Source organism: Ctenopharyngodon idella, chromosome 10 (assembly GCF_019924925.1).
Source record: "Ctenopharyngodon idella isolate HZGC_01 chromosome 10, HZGC01, whole genome shotgun sequence".
NCBI classification, from domain to species: Eukaryota; Metazoa; Chordata; class Actinopteri; order Cypriniformes; family Xenocyprididae; genus Ctenopharyngodon; species Ctenopharyngodon idella.
The window spans coordinates 19,956,029-19,973,363 of NC_067229.1; the positions used below are offsets into that span (position 1 = coordinate 19,956,029).

General features: G+C 37.2%; 1 protein-coding gene across 4 annotated transcripts in view; it reads right to left on the reverse strand.

Annotated features, from left to right (window-relative positions):
* Window positions 1-17,335, reverse strand: part of si:ch211-126j24.1 (phosphofurin acidic cluster sorting protein 2) — a 77,911-nt gene that overhangs the window by 24,406 nt on the left and 36,170 nt on the right. For 2 of the 4 annotated variants that reach the window (XM_051911493.1, XM_051911490.1), the window contains exons 4-13: window positions 16,909-17,034; window positions 15,152-15,314; window positions 14,296-14,387; window positions 14,026-14,109; window positions 11,742-11,801; window positions 10,379-10,527; window positions 9,406-9,499; window positions 6,178-6,264; window positions 4,449-4,585; window positions 75-207 (exon numbers count right to left, since the gene is read on the reverse strand). In XM_051911493.1, coding sequence (XP_051767453.1) covers window positions 75-207; window positions 4,449-4,585; window positions 6,178-6,264; window positions 9,406-9,499; window positions 10,379-10,527; window positions 11,742-11,801; window positions 14,026-14,109; window positions 14,296-14,387; window positions 15,152-15,314; window positions 16,909-17,034 — 1,125 coding nt within the window. Of the gene's footprint in view, window positions 1-68; window positions 208-4,448; window positions 4,586-6,177; window positions 6,265-9,405; window positions 9,500-10,378; window positions 10,528-11,741; window positions 11,802-14,025; window positions 14,110-14,295; window positions 14,388-15,151; window positions 15,315-16,908; window positions 17,035-17,335 lie in introns of all 4 variants that reach the window. The other 2 variants (XM_051911492.1, XM_051911489.1) reach the window with 1 other exon arrangement.

The window sequence follows — 17,335 nt, forward strand, 5'->3', positions numbered from 1 at the left end:
CAGAAAATGAGCACAAATCTGTCATCCAATATTTCCTTGTTCTTCTACCGCCAGGCACAAACACTTACACAAACCTGTGTGATGAGTCTGGAGTCTGGCGAGGTTTCGCTCTCGATGCTGCTGGTGCGGTCGCTCTGAGCTTTAGAGTTCTGTCTGTCCTTCATGGACGTGCTCCGCGGACGCCGCTGCAGCTTGCTGTCTGTTTTACTGGCCACCCAAAAAGGAAAAAGACATATGAGAACAGCCAACGCATCCCTAACCCACCTACAGGCTAATAAACCTCAGATTTAATAGAGTTCCTGAAAGATTTAAGGACTTAAGCACTCCATGCTGGAAAACCAATCTAAAGGCAGGAGGTGTGTCTTGTGTGTGTTCACACTTGTAGTTCAGTTCTTTTGGTTCTTTTAGTCCAGACCAACAAAGAAAATTATATATTTAGTCCTGGTTCGCTTGGCTTTCACACTGTCATTTATAACACCGAACCTAGAAAAAACTTGTGACTAGCTTTTATGACGTATATTTAGCAACAGAACTTACTGAACATCCAAAACAATGCCATGCGCTGGACTAAATGTGGTTGTTGTATGTGCGTACAAATGGTGTTTTTACCAGCTGAGAACTCGTAAAGAGCTTTTAAAATGCATAAAGGAGTCGTAAAGAGCTTTTAAAATGCATAAAGGAGTCAAAACAGCAGCAGGAATTCCTCCGTTACACACACAAACAAAGATCTGCTGCAAATTTCCGACACCTTTACTGAATTGTGATGGGCAACATCGCAGCTATGATAACAAGAACCATGTATGCTCTTCTGTCCTTTTTAGAGTCGCATCTTGTGACATCATGTCCTGTTTCTGGTTCGTTTAGATGTCTTTGATGCCATGTTGCGTTCATATTTCAGTCGAACCGCGCCAAACAAGTTTGGTGCGCACCAGAGTTCTGATGGAAATGTTCACACCTATTCAAAAGAACCGCACTAACAGAGCAATCGCACCAGAGTTCGTTTTAATCGAACCGAATCTGCCAAGCGTGAACACACACTTCGAACATGGTACCCGGTTTATATATGCTCCAAACTGGTATAGGTGGCATACAAGTAAAATGTTTAACTCATAGATGAAGGACATTTGCTGCTTCCAGTTGTCATTTCAGTCTGAACAAAAATCAGTAGCTCTATAATACAGTAGGTCGTGCATCACAATTTGGCATCTTCTGCCTCCCGAGGCGCCACAGAAAGAAGCTAAAAAGAGGCGAATCAGTGATGCGCTGCTGCGTTCAACATTCACTAAAGTGTCTGTGAGCCCATCGCTCGGGGACTGAGTCTTAATGAGCTCATTAGCCAATGCAAACACACACATATGCCGTCTAGCAGAGGCCTGTGAGAACAATCGGCTAGAAAACGACATGGAAGAACAGACGACTTGATGTTGTTATGGACCGCAAGAGAAATATAACAGATGGGTGTTTCTTCAACTGAGCACTTTTTGTCCTGTGGACCTTTAGAAAATAAACTCTCTTAAAACGTACTTTTCACATTCCGACTGTTTTTTTTGTTTTTGTTTTTTTAAGTCAGCATGAACTGACAATTCACCCTGTCTATTTTCTAAATGTATGTTATTGAGCTTATTGTGAATGATTTATCCATGTAATTGTTTAAAAAAATTGGCCTTGTTATTTTTTATTCAACTCTACCTTCCGGTGAACAGATTTTTCTCTGGTGATGTATGCAGGACATGTCCAATCATTTTGTTTGCTTAAACCCCGCCCCTTTCTTACAATTGACTGCATGCTTGCATTCAGCTGGGCTGCGTTCAGCCCCGACAAAACGTTGCAAATCGTTTTTTAAAAGGAAATGGTGGTGTGTTGAACACCCTGTTCTGATGACGCAAGAGCTGCAACTATGGCAGCTGAGAAGGCCATTCTTTGTGTTCTTTTTGAAGAATTTTCGGAGCCTGATGAAATCGGTATAAATACGTGTTTAATACTGCAAAATACTCTCGATGTTACAGTCACTGCCCTTGCCATCCAGAATAAAAGAGAACATCCCAATCAAGTGAAAGGATTTGTGGAAACTTCTAATTATTGTGGTCCAACATTTGACTCGCATTTCAGGATGAAAAGACAAACATTTCAGGTGAAGAATAATCCACTTCTTACCTCCGAGACTGTGTTATGATCTATATGATTATTTGGTCCCACTTTATATTAAGTGATCTTAACTACTATGTACTTACATCAAAAAATAAATACAATGTACTTATTGGGTTCATATTGAATTGCAAAACACTTTTGCTGCTATTGAGGTGGGATACGGGTAAGGTTAGGGAAAGCTTTGGTGGTATGGGTAGGTTTAAGGGTAGGGGTAAGGTGTAAGGGATGGATCAACAGTGTAATTACAAATGTAATTACAGAAATTAATTACAGATGTAATTACATGCAGGTGTTTTTAAAATATAAGTACAATGTAAAAACATGTATATACACAATAAGTGCATTGTATCAAATGATTAATTTAAATGTAAGTACATAGTAGTTAAGGCCACTTAATATAAAGTGGGAGCGATTTTTTTTATTGTGAGTATTAGGCTTATCATTATTGCTGATCACTGTTGTTGTGCTATGATATTGTAATATTTACCATTATATAATCAGAGGAGAATAGAAAAGTTTATGAAAGTGTAACTTCACAATACAACAGCAAAATATATAAATATGTATAGTATTTTTATGTTACATTCACACCCATTGTGCGAGGTGTCTCTTTAATACTGTGTGGTTTATATACATGTTGCCGCTGATTGGGCTGACATTTCTGACACACCCACCAAACAAGAGAAAACGTATCTCAAACCCATTTCACACCGTTTCCAGGAAACATGTCGTTCAACCGTAGCAAAACGTTGCACACCGGCTTGAACATGCCCCAGATCTGCTTCCATCCAATCAAAAACCGATGGATCATGAACCAAGTCCCCATCCCACATTTTTTCTCTTTCAACAGTCCATTTCAAGTGTTGTTTATTAGAGTTCCTGAAAGACTTAAGGACTTAAGCACTCCATGCTGGAAAACCAATCTAAAGGCAGTAGGCGTGTCTTGTGTGTGTTCACACTTGTAGTTCACTTCTCTTGGTTCTTTTAGTCCAGACCAACAAAGAAAATTATATATTTAGTCCTGGTTCGCTTAGCATTCATAATGTCATTTATAACACCGTTAAAAAAAAATGTGCTTTTATGACGTATATTTAGCAACGGAACTTACTGAACATCCAAAACAATGCCATGCGCTGGACTAAATGTGCTTGTTGTATGTGCGTACAAATGGTGTTTTTACCAGCTTGCCAACTATTTTCAATGGAAAGTAGCTAAAGCCTACTCAAAAAATGAAACTAGATGATTTAATGCACCGACTGTCAGCATTTTTCATCTGTTTTTTCTCCTCAAATACTGCAATTTTCTCAATTACTCTACATATTTTCTGTCAGACTGATGGAACGAGTATGATATAGTGACTGACTATGTGTTAACCAGCAAGTCGCTAGATTAGTCGCTTTTTTGAAAAAAGTTGTTACAGGGGTCTGAAAAGTCACTAATCTAGTGACAGTCGCTAAATTGGCAACACGGTCCATTTCACTCAGATATACGTCACAATGTGTAAGAAAAGATATTTAATTTGTCTACTAACAATGCTCACTTTTATCTGGGCAAAAATGTTGGTTGGGTAATTTGTGGAAAAAATGAATATAAATGAATATAAATAAATTAATATAAACCATTTAAAAATAATTAATATTGGTTTATGTCTGTTTCACTGTTTATTTAAATTCTCAAATTTGAAAAAAAAAAATATAACTACTTTTTTATGATGAATTTTATTTTTTTTAGGACATGTTTAAAGTCTAAATAATTAAGGCATGTATAAATAAAAAAGACTGTCATATAATAACAAAAAGAAAAAAAGTTGAAATCTGTTTTGCAATTCTGCGAATTGTCAAATGGTTTAATCCAAGGCTTCTGAAGAGATATGATTGCTTTATATGATAGATTTAATTTAGGTTTTTATTCATATATAAACATTGATCTGCACACATGCATAGAGCACATCAAATATGGTAAACAGAAGCGTAAAAACAAACATTTGTATTTCGAAGATGAATTAAAGTCTTATGGGTTTGAAACTACATGAAGGTGAGTGAATAATGACAGAATTTTCATTTTTGGGTGAAATATCCCTTAAATACACATGAATTAACCCCTGGCAAAAAAAATTGCCTGTAGTTTAAGAAACATCCAAATGTGGGCACATCCAGAGGGACTATTATTTAATTCAACAGTAAAAACTAGCGCCTACAGGACTGTTTATACAGAGTTTGAGAGTGAGATGGAGAGGATGTGATAGAAAACAGATGGAAAGGGAAAACAGGAAGGCAAGAATAGAAGGTCGCATGTGTTACCTAGGCGACATGAGAGTCTGCGACTCAGTCTTGCAGAGTTTGCCCACTGTTCCTGCTAATTTCTCCGCGCTCACGTCCCAGCTCATGTTGGCGTCACATGTTGCCACGCCGCTGCCCGCCTCGTCCTCCACGAGCTCCTGTGTGGAGAGATAAACATCAGGCGGGGAACATGTATCACTCTCATCAAGGGCTTGTACGGCTGTGAAAATTGTCATGTTGCCGTGGCGACCGCCACTAAGCCACAAAACAGAAATGCAGTGTGGAGGTGTCGATGTGTCTGAAAGAGAGAGTGTGTGTGTGTGTGTGACTTTCACACACTAGATACTGTTAGAACTGATTAAGTGTGTGACACAGACCATAGCCTTGAATTATTAGCAGTCAGTGCGCAAAAACAGAAAAACAGCACAGCCCTTATGAAAGAAGGATGGAGCATTTCTTTTACTAATTGTACAATGGAAAAATGCAACTGGTGATTGCTTGTGCAAAACTTGCCTCCACAATGGTTGGGTGTTCTGAGTGGGTGCTAGGGTGTTTGGAGTGGTTGCTAGGGTGTTCTGAGTGGTTGCTAGGTGATTGCTTACTGGCCCAGATAAAAGTTTCCACCCCCAAGTCTGGAAGGTAGGAATGACTGAATTTTCTGGGTACAAATAGTGCTGGACGAGTTTAATACTTAGCAGGGTTGTTGACTACAACTAAAACTATTACAATCTAGTTACACTTTACAATAAGGTTTCATTAGGTAACATTAGTTAACATGAACTAAGAAGGAACAATACTTCTACAGCATTTATTAATCTTAGTTAATTTCAACATTTACTACTACATTATTAAAATCAAAAGTTGTATTTGTTAACATTGGTTAATGTACTGTGAACTAACATGAACAAACAATGAACGACCGTAGTAACAAAGATGAATAAATACAGTAACAAATGTATTGTTCATTGTTAGTTCATGTTAGTTCAAATGAGACCTTACTGTAAAGGGTTACCAAAAATCGCATATCACATGGCTACAAGTGTGATATTGCTCATATATATATTTCAAACTGTCCTCCAAAAAAACCAGACCCTATAAATCGTTTTTCAAGCACCTTATTACGACCTATATTTACACTTTAAAGTCATGCGCCCTCTAGCTGGCATAAAAATAATGACAGTGTTGCGTTACATCTGTCGTCATGAATCAAAATGTGTGGACTTTTTACACCATTTCCATTTAGCAAAACTCATTTTTTTATTAACAACTACACCTACCCCATGCCTAAACCTACCCTTAGTGGTTTATAGTGCATATACACTTTATGAGTACATGCATTCCCTGGGATCGAACCCATGATCACATGATTGCATATTGTTATATATTGCAATGCTCTGCCAATTGAGCTACGCGAAACCCGAAACATGATATATGACGCAGATAAAAGGGAACAATAAATTAAAAATGAAAGTGTCCTGTTGTCGATAGGTGCGCAACTTTAGTAAATGCTCCTATGGGTCGTATTTCAGTGAAGTGACAAATGACCTATATAGGCGTATTGGTTGGAGAACATGTTGATATATTTAACTTTTTCAAATCACCTAAGGGGAAAATATATTATATAAATATTACATTATGTGTATAAATTATATATTATTTTTTATTATTAGAAAACGGCTGAAACTAGCACCGCTATGTGCCTAAAAATGCTGTACATTAAATGTATAGAAATACAGAAATTGTTACTGACTGCGGCTGCAGGGTCCACCACTGTAGGGTCATCTGGATATCGTCCACCCACTGCTCTGTTCTTATCCACTGTTAACAGATCACCACTCTGCACACACACAGAAAATATAGCACAATAGTGAGCACAGGGTTTAGCTGCTTGAGTTCTGCAAGTATTTTCTCATTTCCATTTCCTCTATACCCTTGAAAAAATAAGTACACTTTAGCATTCTATTAAAAAGTGTTCTTATTACAGAAATAATGTACTTAAAAATATATACTTAAGTGTGAACTGAATGCAATTAATAGAAATGAAAACTGCAATGTGTATGTCATGTATTTAAATATATTTGAATTACACATTTATATATTTGAATTACACATTTATAATGAAGTTGTAGTTTAGTGCATTTAAAATATATTAACTTTAAACGTACAGTGGGTACGGAAAGTATTCAGACCCCCTTAAATTTTTCACTCTTTGTTATATCGCAGCCATTTGCTAAAATCATTTAAGTTCATTTTTTTCCCTCATTAATGTACACACAGCACCCCATATTGACAGAAAAACACAGAATTGTTGACATTTTTGCAGATTTATTAAAAAAGAAAAACTGAAATATTACATGGTCCTAAGTATTCAGACCCTTTGCTGTGACACTCATATATTTAACTCAGGTGCTGTCCATTTCTTCTGATCATCCTTGAGATGGTTCTACACCTTCATTTGAGTCCAGCTGTGTTTGATTGGACTTGATTAGGAAAGCCACACACCTGTCTATATAAGACCTTACAGCTCACAGTGCATGTCAGAGCAAATGAGAATCATGAGGTCAAAGGAACTGCCTGAAGAGCTCAGAGACAGAATTGTGGCAAGGCACAGATCTGGCCAAGGTTACAAAAAAATTTCTGCTTAACTTAAGGTTCCTAAGAGCACAGTGGCCTCCATAATCCTTAAATGGAAGATGTTTGGGACGACCAGAACCCTTCCTAGAGCTGGCCGTCCGGCCAAACTGAGCTATCGGGGGAGAAGAGCCTTGGTGAGAGAGGTAAAGAAGAACCCAAAGATCACTGTGGCTGAGCTCCAGAGATGCAGTCGGGAGATGGGAGAAAGTTGTAGAAAGTCAACCATCACTGCAGCCCTCCAACAGTCAGTCGGGGCCTTATGGCAGAGTGGCCTGACGGAAGCCTCTCCTCAGTGCAAGACACATGAAAAAACACCTGAAGGACTCCAAGATGGTGAGAAATGAGATTCTCTGGTCTGATGAGACCAAGATAGAACTTTCTGGCCTTAATTCTAAGCGGTACGTGTGGAGAAAACCAGGCACTGCTCATCACCTGTCCAATACAGTCCCAACAGTGAAGCATGGTGGCGGCAGCATCATGCTGTGGGGGCGTTTTTCAGCTGCAGGGACAGGACGACTGGTTGCAATCAAGGAAAAGATGAATGCGGCCAAGTACAGGGATATCCTGGACGAAAACCTTCTCCAGAGTGCTCAGGACCTTCCAACAAGACAATGACCCTAAGCACACAGCTAAAATAACAAAGGAGTGGCTTCACAACAACTCTGTGACTGTTCTTGAATGGCCCAGCCAGAGCCCTGACTTAAACCCAATTGAGCATCTCTGGAGAGACCTAAAAATGGCTGTCCACCAACGTTTACCATCCAACCTGACAGAACTGGAGAGGATCTGCAAGGAGGAATGGCAGAGGATCCCCAAATCCAGGTGTGAAAAACTTGTTGCATCTTTCCCAAAAAGACTCATGGCTGTATTAGATCAAAAGGGTGCTTCTACTAAATACTGAGCAAAGGGTCTGAATACTTAGGACCATGTGATATTTCAGTTTTTCTTTTTTAATAAATCTGCAAAATTGTCAACAATTCTGTGTTTTTCTGTCAATATGGGGTGCTGTGTGTACATTAATGAGGAAAAAAAATGAACTTAAATGATTTTAGCAAATGGCTGCAATATAACAAAGAGTGAAAAATTTAAGGGGGTCTGAATACTTTCCGTACCCACTGTAAGTAAGCAATAAGGTATGAGAGGCTGTGCTGTATCGTGAATAAGTCACGGCTGACGGGCGTTGGTAGGCACGACGCGAAGCAGATTGTTAAAAGGACAAGATAATACATCGGACATTTAAACAGATTTTTTATTATGAACATAGGACTGACCTGAAGGAAAATGCTAAATCTGAATGCAGGTAATAAACTCGCTCACTCTATCTTTTTCTTACAATGCTCTTTTACATAATACAGTAAGCTTCAATGAACAATATCAATTGAGAACATACAGTTTACGTTGCTAAGAGTGGTTGATAAGGGTGTTGTGTAGTGATACACAGAACCGTTGGGTGAAGCGGTCATAGCCGTGAAGGACAAGAAACTAACCGTGTTATAATATTGAATATAAGACACAACAGTTAAAATTCTAATCAAGTACTTTACATGTGCTGTAGTTATGTTAGTCAACACATCAAAATAAGTGTACTTCTTTAAAGCACAACAAAAGATTAAAAAACAGTCATGAAAATGTACTGTACTCAAGTGGCTTTTTATTTCATTAATGTTAATGTAATGTTTTTTTTTAAATATATAATTTTAAGATTATATTACAAGTGCATATTTAATACAGTTAAGTGCATTTCTTTTTCACAAGGGTAGGGATTGCAAAACATTATTCAATGAAGAGTTGCAAGCAATCAACCAAACCAACCAGCTCTGAGATGAAGCACAACACCACAAACTTAGATTTGATGGTCATAGGAAGAGGTGGTCACTCATGAACTCTTTAGGTTCAGGTTCCTTTTCCATGGTAATAGCGACTTAATCTTTTTTTTTTATGAGTTTGAATTCAGACTGTTTTGTGGCTTCTACAGAATATATCATCACTTGGATTATGTGTCTGTATTTAAAAGTTTACACATTATCATACAAAAAAAAAAAAAAAAGAAAGAAAAAATCCTCATTGGGAAAATGAATGGGATTACAATGTTTCCTGACAAAGGCAACATGCATTTTCTACATATTTTGTCAAAATTGAGTTATAGGATGGGTCTATTGGACTATGATCTGTCCATTAACAGATGGATTTGGCATGACTTTGCTCAGATTTAGAAAAAAAAAAAAGTGTGAAAATTTGTATAAAATCAACCAAAAGCCATTTTCTCAGTTTCAGAGTTGGAGTGTACTGTGTTTTCCTTTGTAGGGCAGAATAATAGGATAATTCAAATGTGTGTCAGACGTACAGTGGAGGGCGGCTCTCTCGGTTGGCTCTTCTGACTGTGTAAACTGCCGATCTCCGTCTGTGAGCTGGAGTGAGACATTCCCTCAAAGAATGGCCTTGAATTGAAAACATACACAGATTTAGAATATAAAAACACTCTAAGAGCCAGAAGTTGGGTTTCATTGTCAGCAATACAGTATCAGTTAAGTTTTCCCAAGTGTTCTTTAAGAGGCATTTACACTGGAAGTCAGACATTTTCAATAAGAGTCAATGAGACAGTTTGGCGATGTTGGCGATGTTCATGCATTGAGAATCATTCATCTCACTTTCTCATTTTTAGCAACAAAAAACACTCACACATGCGTCCTAAGAGCCAGTTTTGAAGGCTACAAATAAGAGCATCTTAGAAATATATTTAAATCTAGCGGGTTTCGTGTCACGTGTCGCAAATCCAATGAAGCTGGTAGTGACGATTCTCTCTGACCAATCAGTGATCTGCAGTGTTTACACGTCACATTTTAGTATTGGTACGGCTCGCTTGGAACCTCAACTGAGGTGGTACTATTTAGGCGAGTCTTACCGTGCCGTACCAGGCCATACCATGCAGTGAAAAGCGCCATAAGAGACTTTTAACTACAACTCTTCCTTTTTATTATACAAATGTGTCATTAAATGTCTACAAATTTATAAAATTGATCAGAGATCAGGTAAAAATCATATAGACACTGGTTCATGGGTTCACAGAGATCAACGCCACCTAGTGGCAAACCATTAAAATTTTAAAACATTTCGAAACTGTAATTATGTAGCGAAGCCTGGTTTACTGAAACCACGTGACTTTGGCAGTGTAATACGCGCCCTGAATCGCTGGTTTGAAATAAATAAAAGGTTTTGAAGCTTCACGAAGCGCGTTTCGAAAGCGACCATCACTACCGAGAGGCGTTTCAAAGATGGCCGTTGAGTGATATGACTTTGCTATGACTCGTGGCTCTTACTTTAGTTTGGGTTTGGGAGTGCTGAGAAGACTCTCGTTGTCCTCCATCTCTGGGCCGCTGTCGCTCTGGTTATAGACCTCCAAACTGTCATACAGAAGATCCAAATCTTCAACCTCCTGTGTTTGATCAACTGGATCTGAGTCCAATACCTTTTTGAAACCAGCACAAAAAAAAAAGTGTAGATGTGTATGAAATGTAAGTAAATCTCACACACACACACACACACACAAAAATCATTAGTTTTTTTTATATTATAATAAAGTAATGAAACATTACTATAATAGCTAAATGACATGATTTGTGTGGGAAAATGTGACTTGAGCATTTTAATGAGAATAATGAGAATTTACAAGAATTTACACTAATTTGTTTCTTTTCCAAGATGATAAAACAACTATAAAAGAACAAACTTTCCATTAGCATTGTTTTTGCTCCACTATCCTGGGACCAAAATGGGACCAATAACTTGGTCATGATAGAATACCAGCAAAGCACCACAGAGTGGTTTTACCTAGTTCTGAGTTTGGATTTTAGTCAAATAAAAATAATCAGTTGAGCATTAAATTTGTAGCCGTTGTATGTTTTGCCTTACTATGTGTGTTTGTGTGTGTGTGTGTGTGTGTGTGTTACGTTAATTCATTTCTCAATAATAATAAAATAAAATAAAAATGTAACTACTTCCCAACAGGAAAGCTGTGATTAACCTGCTTTTGGAAACTCCCCAAAAGTAAGTCATTTTTTCCCATAAGTTTATGTCACAGGTGTTTTGAAATATGCTACACATTTGAACCACACCCAAAATGAGTAATTGCACTGACCATATTGGCAATGCTACTCAAGGGAACAGCCTGCCAATGCAACAAAACTGTGTCATCACCCTGAATCAGGAAGTTGCTGGACTGATTGCCAAATAAATCTGGATCATTTCCTGTAGGGCTTGGATAACGGAATGTGGCAGTCAAGGCAAGAGGACGATGAAGTCAAAGAGTCACCAACTAACAAGCTTAGACTCTAACAATGAGACTGTAAAGCTACTTAAATCTTGCCTGTAGGCTACAGAAGCATGTATGACCTAAGTCATGGCCTCATGTGTCTTCTCAGAGCAAAACAGTAAGTTTAGTTTTAGATGAGATCTACATCATGTCTTACACTGCAAAAATCAAAGCTCCTCTCACATTTCAGCTACTATATCAATCATTGCCAAGTCCCAGGACTCTTTTTATAAAGGTTGAATTTCACGGCTGAAGTGATTTTGTGATTACAAAGCACAGGACCGCAAAGTAGAGAGTGGAGAGTGCAGAACTTCAGGCAAACATGTATTTCTCTCTGTTGTAACTTATAAAAGACAAAAAGAAATTTTCACCTCATCAGATACTTTGAATCTCTTCAGGAGAGCAACAAACTTCTGCTTGAAATTGGGTTGCTATAGAGAAAATATTGAGAGAATATGTCATCAAAAATGTCTGGGCTGCAACTGTTCAATGCAATCAAGGTCACAGTTACAAAGAAGTATGGTACATAGAACATAGTAAAATTATGGTACATTTTGTTTGATTTTTTTTTTTGTTTTTGTTAAGACAGTAAAATAGGTAAAAGAAAGACAATTTTTGGTCCCACTGTATTTTGTGTCTTTAACTACGTACTTATATCAAAAAAATAGTTAAAGGATTAGTTCACTTTCAAATGAAAATTAGCCCAAGCTTTACTCAACCTCAAGCCATCCTAGGTGTATATGACTTTCTGATAAACACAATCAGAGAAATATTAATAAATATCCTGATGCATTCGAGCTTTATAATGGCAGTGAGTGTTACCAAACAAGTATGAGCTGAAGAAAGTGCTTCCATCCACATCCATCCATCATAAACGTACTCCACACGGCTCCAGGGGGGTTAATAAAAGCCTTCTGAAGCAAAGCGATGCGTTCGTTTAAAAAAAATCCATATTTAACAAGTTATGAAGTAAAATATCTAGCTTCCGCCAGACCGCTTTCCGTATTCAAGTTACGACGAAAGTGTAAACCGGCATCGCGTCAGTTACACTTTTTCCGTAAGTTGAATAGGGAAGGTGTAGGACGTAGCAAGCTTTTTGAACTGCTAGAGATTTACACTTTCTTCGTAAGGAGAATACGGAAGGCAGTCTGGCGGAAGCTAGATATTTTACTTCATAACTTGTTAAATATGGATGTTTTTTTTTTACACAAATGCATCGCTTCGCTTCAGAAGGCCTTTATTAACCCCCCCGGAGCTGTGTGGAATATGTTTATGATGGATGGATGTGGATGGAAGCACTTTCTTCAGCTCATACTCGTTTGGTAACGCTCGCTGCCATTATAAAGCTTGGATGTGTCAGGATATTTATTAATATTTCTCTGATTGTGTTCATCAGAGAGAAGAAAATCATATACACCTAGGATGGCTTGAGGGTGAGTAAAGCTTGGGATAATTTTCATTCGAAAGTGAACTAATCCTTTAAGTACAACAAACTTATTGAGTTTATGCTGTATTGCAAAATAATTTTGCTGCTACCTCGAGGTAAGGATACAGGCAAGGTTAACGACCTTAATCATTAACCTTAAGGTTAATCGTAACGTTATATGAAAGTAGGTTTATGGGTGGGTGGGGTTGTATTAATTGATTAATTTAAGTATTAGTAAATAGCAGTTAAAGACACTTAATATAAAGTGGTCTCAATTTTTCATAATGTGCTTCAGAATGGAAGGAGTGGAAGGAAATCTATATTAGTGTCGTTCTAGTTTATGCACTGATCCTGGGTTAACACTTGTGTTCCTGATAGTGAGCTTAGTTCAAGAGGATTAGAACATCACCTTCTATGACCTTCTGTGAACTAGATAACACTGAACCAAACACCAAACACCCCCTTAAGGACACAAAGCCAATTTGTCTCTGTTTCTATCAGGTAGCTGCCTGAAGTGACTTGTGTCAATAATTCCATGATAATAGATTGGGTCATCTACAGTCAAATCAAAATGTATTCAGACACCTTGAACATTTCATTCATTAATTCAGTTTATTCACTATAGTTTAAAAAAAGTGGTAATAAAATATGACAAGATCTCAGAGTTAAGCAAAACATGGTCAGGTCAAAGTGTCTGAATAATTTTTGGTTCCAAATTTTTTTAATCAATTTTACTAGTAGTCCACTGTATGAAGAATTTTTGGGTATTATATGTCACAGTTTACTTTATTTTGCTATCCTCACTTACATAAATGAACTATAGTGTCCTGCACCCACTAGTAAAAATAGACAAAAAAAAAAAATATATATATATATAATTTTACAATAACAATAATTTTTGGTTTTACTGTAACAGTATTGCTGTGACAACAAAGAATTCATTGTGTGTTGATGAATTTACTAGTGCTCCACCAATATAGATTTAGTAATGGCAAGACATGCAGATACCAATACAGAACAGGGTGGCCAATATGATATAATACAATACATAATACAATTGAATCATATTAGCAATCCTAACGGTTATCATATCAATTAGCAGAACTAGCATACAAAGATTTTTTTTACAAATGCCGTTCCTCAGGGCTCGATTCAGGGTCCAATCATTTTCTGCAAGTGTTCATTAAGCGCACCCAGGATAAGTGCAGAGGGAGTATATCTGTACATACCCGGGTCATAGACGTAGTTCTAATCATTTTCCTCCTAGATTTTTTGGGCTTCCGCTGAACATCATCATCTTCATCATATAGGTCCTAAAACAGAATTTCAGGAAATTTTGATAGATTTTGTTAGGTAGCAATCATTTATTAAGATACAGTACAACGGCAAATTCCCTAACCATGTCTCTAAACAATGCTATTAGCGGATGACCTCCTTTTGACAATTCAGCAGGTCTTTTTTAGAACAATGATAAAGACATGTTAATAAGAATTCCTGACCTGGCCTTGAACAGCGTCATCACTCGCCTCTTGCTCTGATGAGTAACTATCATCATCATCTTCAGAATAGTTATCCATATCTGGAGAACGGTCTGAAAGAGAAACAGACATTTAATGACCCCATGGTATTTGACATTTTAATGTAGCAAAGGCCTCTGGCCAACAGAAAAATCCAAAGCATTAAAATGATTCATTCAAAACATGTAGCAATTTTATAGCTCCAATTTGAGAACACTTGAACTGCTAAAGCTACTTTCCCTTTTAATGTACCACTGCATCAGTCGCTTTCTCTTCGTGTGTGATTTGAAAGGATGGATGGGAAGATGTTTGGTGGGAGAGAGTGTTTCCGGGGGACTTTTTATCTTTATTGCAGCTTAATGCACTCAAAATGCCCATTAGCATCTTATGGTCAGTGTAATGACTGTACATAAATAAAGCTGATGGAATATTGTATATTGGGTATATTGGGTACTGGGTATACAGGGTGGTTTGGTTTAGTGGTTAAAGATTTGGCCTGTTCCCCTCCTTCCCATTAAGATGCGGTCACGTTTGTGAAATTTTGGTGAATTTTGCGGGCAAAAAATGTCCATTGTCTATTGTCAATAGTGTAACGATATATGAAGCACAGCTCACACAGAAGTCAATTTAAAACCAAACAGCTTTCTGTTAGTGAACACGGCCAATTTGAACCCGTTGCGAAATCTCCATGAGAAAATCTTTCGCCCTCGCACTAAATTCATGATTGTGTGGATTCCTATCTGATTTCGCCCACAAAAATTCACCAAACAACACCAATTGTGATGCACCTTTAGAGTCTTTTTCTATTTTAATACACTGATTCATTTGTGTGAGTCACCTGAAGCTTTGGCCTTTGTTTCTGGCTGACCACTGCCGTCCTCTGGGTCAATAGGTTGACTGGACAGTGAATAAACACTCAGTTCTGCTGCACGCACGGGTGCTTCCTTCACGTTACTATGGAGTCCTAAAATCTGGCCTCCATCTGTCGGGTGCTGCATCACCTTTAAACATAAACACTCCAAAATAAGTAACACACAAACAGAAGTTTCAGAATTCTTATGTAGCCTTCTTGTCCTTGTTTTTCAGTTCCAACCATGACTCATGACCTCCTCTCCATCTGAAAGCCTCAGTTTTTGTCTTTTCAAGGATGCATTCCTCATCGAACTCTTGGACTGATGAATTGTCCCCTAGGTTTTCTATGTTGAGTCTCTATTGAACATGATTATGCTTGAATCTCAGCAGACAGGAATTTGGAATTTGTGGGGGTGAAACTGCAGAGAATAATTGCAGGCACTTTCAGAGAGCTTCATAGCTGAATAAAATGTACCAGTAGGTCCACACTCACATAAAGCCCCCCCAACACTCCTAAATAACAGATATTTTTAAGAATATTAGTCATGAAACAAAAGAACAAGAAAAAATAGTTGAAGAGTGTTCTAACGTTGTAATGATTATGAACTTGAGTTGAGAGAATCTTACAAATACGAAAGAGAAAGGTAACACTTTATTTTACAGTACTGAATACAGTACAGTACTTTTTTTATTTATGTACTTACTAAAGTAATAACAGTAAATTATGCATAATTACAAGTAACTAACCCTAAACCAAACCCTAACCCTAACTGTAACTCTATAGTAAGTACATGTAGTTAATTAATAGTACTCAGTACTTATTTGAGTAATTACAATGTAACTACGGCACTGTAAAATAAAGTGTTTTTTGCACTCACTTTGCACTTACTTCTAGCAATAAATATCCATCCAATCGTTCAGAGAAGTCAATCATATTTGCATTCTAATGAGTTAGCAAACTGATTCTTTCTCAAATATATTGGTTTACAATAAATCTGTGGCTAATATATTCCTCAAAATCATTTCTATTGAAACTTTTATGTCATGACTTAAATGACCTTTTATTTCAGTAATATTATATTATCTGCAAGTACAATACATGTAATTAGCAGAACTTAAATGTAAAAAGCTGAGTGCTTTTTTGATCCACTTAAGTAGGACTTAAGTACATCTTTATAATTTCATAATTACTTCTATTGTCTTTGAAGTGTACAATCAGCTGTACACTTTTAAAGTGTACAGCTGAATGTACTGACAAGCATTTATTATAAACTAAAATATACTTATATAAAATAAAAAACTTTTATTTCATTAATATTATATTATCTGCAAGTCCATTTTTTTAAATATACTTTTATATATAATTTTTTTAAGTACACTACAAGGGCATATTATATTCAATTCATGATTAAGTGCACTTCACAAGGGGTGGCAAATATAAATATCTGCCACTACTGCCAAACAGCCCTTGGGTGAATCTATGCAGAATATAAATATCAGCCATTACTGTCAAAGAGCTGGCAAACCTATGGCAGCAATGGCCAATCCATCTAAGCTATCAATGTATATGACTCCTTTAATGTGATGTGAGAGAACAAGTATTGACATATTGACCTCACACGAAAGCTGCGAGTATGCGCTAATTTTACTACTGGAGAAGGGTCAAATTATAAAGGTCACAATCCGTCTGACAGAAATTTCAATGAACTGGACACTGGGTTTGTGTGTTTAATTTGTCCGTACCTCAGCCATATTAATAACACCAACAGCCAGCGTCTTGTAGCCCAGAATAGTTCTGTTTTTATAGCGTTTCCTCCTTTGAAGCATGATCTGCAGCCGGTTGGCATCTCTCTTCAGGAAATGTGGGTACTAAAGAAAGGAAGTACGAAAGTACTGCGATTTTGTTGCTTTGGATTACATCATTTTCATCAGCAACGTTGTGACAATGCTAGCACACACACTTTATTTGATGAAATCTTATACTGTACTTCCTGTCAAAGCAACCCAAACCGAGAAAGTATACTTGGAAGAAACAAAGGGAAAGTGGTAATGAAGTAAAAACACTTCATGCAAAGACCGCTGAATACTAAGTACTTAAAAGCTTTCAGAGTAAATTAAATTTATCTGCATAAATGGAATAGGCCGTTTTAGGCATTAATACATTGTAAAA